The 4,793-nt window shown below is 41.5% G+C and overlaps 1 protein-coding gene across 1 annotated transcript; it reads left to right on the forward strand.

Moving 5' to 3' along the window:
• The first annotated feature begins 3,836 nt into the window (after positions 1 to 3,836).
• Positions 3,837 to 4,304, forward strand: LOC138899822 (uncharacterized). Its single transcript, XM_070186517.1, has one exon. It carries the CDS (start codon positions 3,837 to 3,839, stop codon positions 4,302 to 4,304), a length of 468 nt encoding a protein of 155 aa, XP_070042618.1.
• The last annotated feature ends 489 nt before the right edge of the window (positions 4,305 to 4,793 follow it).

A 4,793-nucleotide genomic window follows, 5' to 3' on the forward strand; every position in this document is an offset into this window, starting at 1 on the left:
TATAATAATAATTTCCACTAACAATTTTATAAAGTCTTTTGGAACCAAAACAGCTTTAAGGAAGGATGACGATCTTCTCTTTCAAAAAAATAAAAACGGAATCTGAAAATTGGCCTTCTAAAATCGAGCTTTTTCCTACAAAATTAAAAAAGTTTTGTTGCCCAGTTAAAGAGCTTCCAACGATTTCTTCAAAGTAAAATGAAGTTTGAAAACCAAGGTATATCTTCGACCCAAGTTTACAATAACCATATTAGAGTTACACAAATAGCCATATTCATTTAAAGACATAGTGCTTTATAACTTGGCCGCATCTTACAAGTTTTATAAACACAAACACTACATATCATACTTCAAAACTCTTTCAATAATATATATACAAACATTATCTTCAAGGCTTTTATAAACCTATATCCTTTTAAAAACTACACATCCTCTTTTCAAGTGTTAAGTTCTAAATTAGATATATAGTATGTCGTACCTCTAACACTAGCTAAGCAAAGTATAGACAACTAATCCTTTAAACCTAGTTTAAGTCCTATGGAGCTACTTCATGTAGATTTTAAGGGGTGCCTAATACCTTCCCCTTAGAAGAACAAGAACCCTTACCCAAAATCTCACCGGTTAATATACTAATAGAAAAAATGATCTTAGTAATTATATAGGTACCCTAGTATACCTTTAAATATTAGGTGGCAACTGTCTTTTATCATCAACAGGGAAACCATTAGTTGAATCTTGTTTTGACTTGTGCAAAATATGGTGCAATAACATGGTGACTCTGCTAGGGATTTCACACTTATGTTCTGACCTTAGCAGACTTAGACTAGACATGAAATTTAGGATTGTTTGTACACTGCTTTAATTGTGTTTAATTTGCAATTGTATGCTTACCTGCTTTACTTGTATGTTATTGTGCTTACCTGCTTATTTTAAATTGTTATTGCTGACATCACTATTTGTTACCGCTTTATATATATTGTCATCACACTATTTCCTATAGAGTCTTGGTCGTACACTATCACACACAATGGCACGTCAGGGTTGTCTTTTACACCCCTCTGGACCTTCTTTCAAAATTCATTAATTTCAGAGAATGGCTTTGTCAGGTTAACTAACATAACTTCTCGTAGTATTCAGTCCAATTCAAATTAGGAAATACTCTACTCTAGCAAACATATGTCATATTGCATAAACCTTAGGTGATTCGGTCCTTGGAGTCGACACACAATTAGGAAAGCCACCCTAATGTCAATGAGTCATGCACCCAACAACATAACTTCTGTGGAAAGATGAGCCAATCACGATGAGACACACACGATCTGAAGAAAACACTTATCAAACCCATTTTCTTTACCCCCTTCAGAAATGGAAATCAACCAAAACATTGCCGAGATGAATATGGTGATGGGAGCACCACACAAGCCAAAGCAGTGGTGAAAGAATATTCGCCGAGAGCATGGAGATGAAATCCGGACACATCTAGGAGCACTGACTGCCTTGCTAAACATTCAAGCAGACAAAGTGCTTACTCGCCTACTGATAGAGTTCTGGGATCCGGCCAAAGTAATGATCAAGTTCGTTGATTGTGAGTTGGTGCAAACGTTGGAAGAAGCTACCAGTTTTATGGAGCTGCCATTTACAGAGAGGAAACCGATACTACTAGTCACCATGACCGGTTACAAGTTTCTTTATGCTTCGGACCTGGCAAACAGTCGGGGTTTGAGAAACATCGAAGATGAATGGATTATCCTTGACCAATTGTTCGATAGGTTCGGACATCGTGAAATCTATGAATGGTACTTGGGGGAATTTAAGTATGATCAGGCAATGAGGGAAAGTCTCTGACCCATATCCTTCTCTTTGGCACTGCTGGGACTGTTGGTTTTCCCGCAAAGAAGAGGAAGGATCAATATCAACTTGCTACCCGTGGGTTTGGCAACATTTCGAGGCAACCTCCAAGCAACTTTGGTGCCCATGGTGTTAGTAGAGATTCTCAGAGCTTTGTCCGCATGTTCCCGGGCGTATGATTTCTCCAAGGGTTGTAACTTGTTGCTTCAAATCTGGGCCATGGAGCACTTCTTTCAGCGAGAGGCCATAGTTGACTACTTTGTGGGCGTTCGCAACATGATTCGAAGTCACAATGAGAGAATGAGGTATTGGGTCTCCCAGCACGGATAGGAAGAGTGAAGAGAGATGTTGACCAACTTAAGCAGAGAATGGGTCAATCTGAAGCTGTCATGGCTGGGTGGAAGGGCAATCCTAAGGACTCCCTAGAAGTATTTTATCGAGCTGATAGGACTTGAGGGCATCCAGCCATACTCACCCTTATGAGTTCTCAGACTGTTCGGATTGATTCAGGATGTACCTCTCTGGACAAGGAAGGCATTGTATGAAGACGAATACAATGGGCAGATCCCGATACCAAGGATAAAGAGGGTTCAGGAGGAGTGGAATGATCTAGTCAAAATTCCAATGGGTCAAAATTCATGGTGCACTCAAGAATATTATGTCTGGATCAATGAAGAAGACGAGCTAGCCCAACCAAGCAGGGAAGGAATAGCCTGGCTGGAAGATGCAGTGGCAGCTTTGCAAATCTATCATGATATTTTTCCACACTACCTTATGACTACCCCAAGCATTGCCAAGTGGTCCCGGGGTCAATTGATCACATGTTGCCACCCACCGAGGATGATTATCGAGTAGTTGAGTGTATCCAGATTGAGTCTGAGACAGAACCAGAGGAAGACCCAGAGGAAGAACTGGAGATCAATGATGATGATGAAGAATTTGAAGAAGACCCAGAGGAAGAACCAGAAGAAGAGGAAGAGATGGGGAACAATTTCTGGGATGGTTACTAGAAGTTGGTTGATTTCACCCCTTCCCCACTTTGTATCTTTATCCCGAACTAAAGGAAAGTTTGTTTGAACCCATGTAATTCAATGAATGTTGGAAACAATGATGTAACCTCTGCTCCCACCTGTTCAAAATTTGCTTCGGACCTGAATATGTCAAATCTAATTGTTTGTCAAATATTCGCGACTTAGGCCTACCTCCAACAAAGAGAGGTCCCGCGAATTTTAGGAAAACACGTTTGCCTGAATACGCGAACTAATTGCTCTATGTGCCTATTACTTGTGCAAATACTGAAAGTGACTTTTCCTCTTTTTTCTTTCTTTTCTTTTCTTACTTTATTATTATCCCTAAAAATAAAGTTGGTTTGTGTTGACTCAAAACTGGCGGAACCACCGTACAACCTAAGATCAAAAGGGAAGATGTTTGCGATAGATAATCCGACCGAATACGCTATGGTAATAGCTGATAGCCCAGGGCAATCGGGAGAGAAGGATGATACGAGGAATGACGAACATGTGGCCAGGATGGCCCAGGAGATGGAATCATTAAGGGAGGAAGTACAACACATTCAAGAATTGGCACATCTAGCCGTGACGACACTCCCACAACCACCCTGTTTTCCTTCTCTAGATTCAATCCCCGTCCCTTCCACTACTTGCCAAATCAACAATACCCCGACTTCAGTCCCTACCACCTAGATTATACCTCGAGTAACCCCTGCAAACCCACCAAACTCTCCCATACACACTCCTTAGGTACCAAATTACGTTCAAACACCACAAAACCCACTAGTTACCACCAACACAGTTCACACCCCTCCTCGTGATAGAGTCACCTTCACCACTAACCAAAACCGGCACATACCCGCGGCACATACCGCTGCACATGAGCGATACGTTCCTCTCGTATATGCCATTTTAGAACCTACCTTCACAACACCATTCACGGCCTGGATGCCTTATGAAGTCGATCAATATGCCGAAATGGAGAGGGAAGCTAAGTATAAGGAGGAGGAATCGATATCTGAGCCATTACGAGCAATGAGAAAACAAATGAAGAACCTTCAGGCCGCTCGAGGGAGAGAAAGTCTAGACTATGAGGATCTGCGTATTTATCCCAATGTGGACATGCCAATAGGGCACAAACCTTCAATGTTTGATACCTTTGATGGGATAGGTGATCCCCACACACATTTGAGAGCCTACTGCGATAAGCTAGTTGGAGTAGGAAGAAACGAGAAGTTAAGAATGAAGTTGTTCATAAGGAGTTTTACAGGGGAAGCACTTACTTGGTACACTCGTCGAGATCCTCGAAACTGGAGGGAGTGGCAGGATATGGCAGAGGATTTCATGAATTGCTTGCGGTACAACATAAAAATTACTCTCGATAGGTTCGCATTAGTAAACTTGCAGAAGAAGTCGTCTGAATCATTCCAAGAATATGCACGTTGATGGAGGTCAGAGGCCGCCAGAGCACAACCCTCGTTAGACGACAGTGAGTTGACTAAGTATTACATCAGGGCTCAGGGGGATCTAATTTGAGAAAATGATGGGCATGATGGGACATAAATTACCTGAACTTGTCAAAATGGGACACTTTTCAGATGAAGGTTTAAAGTCCGGCAAGGTACAATTTATGGACGCATTGCATTGCAAGAAGCTAGCAAAGCAATCCAATCAGGATCAATAGGTAGCGAAAAGAAGAAAAATGAAGAGGTATCAGCAATCATTCCCTTTTACCTGCCCAATCCACATAATGGAAACACCTCTTACTCTCCAAACACCCATTCCCCACACCCATATGTTTATGCTCCATTATACACCATACAACCATATTACAATCCCCAACCTCAATATAACCCATCTCGATCCCATACAAATCCAAACCCACCACGACCATACGCTCCAGTTCAAACTACCACTCATCAAAACCGACAACCT

Source organism: Nicotiana tomentosiformis, chromosome 10 (assembly GCF_000390325.3).
Source record: "Nicotiana tomentosiformis chromosome 10, ASM39032v3, whole genome shotgun sequence".
Classification (NCBI taxonomy): Eukaryota; Viridiplantae; Streptophyta; class Magnoliopsida; order Solanales; family Solanaceae; genus Nicotiana; species Nicotiana tomentosiformis.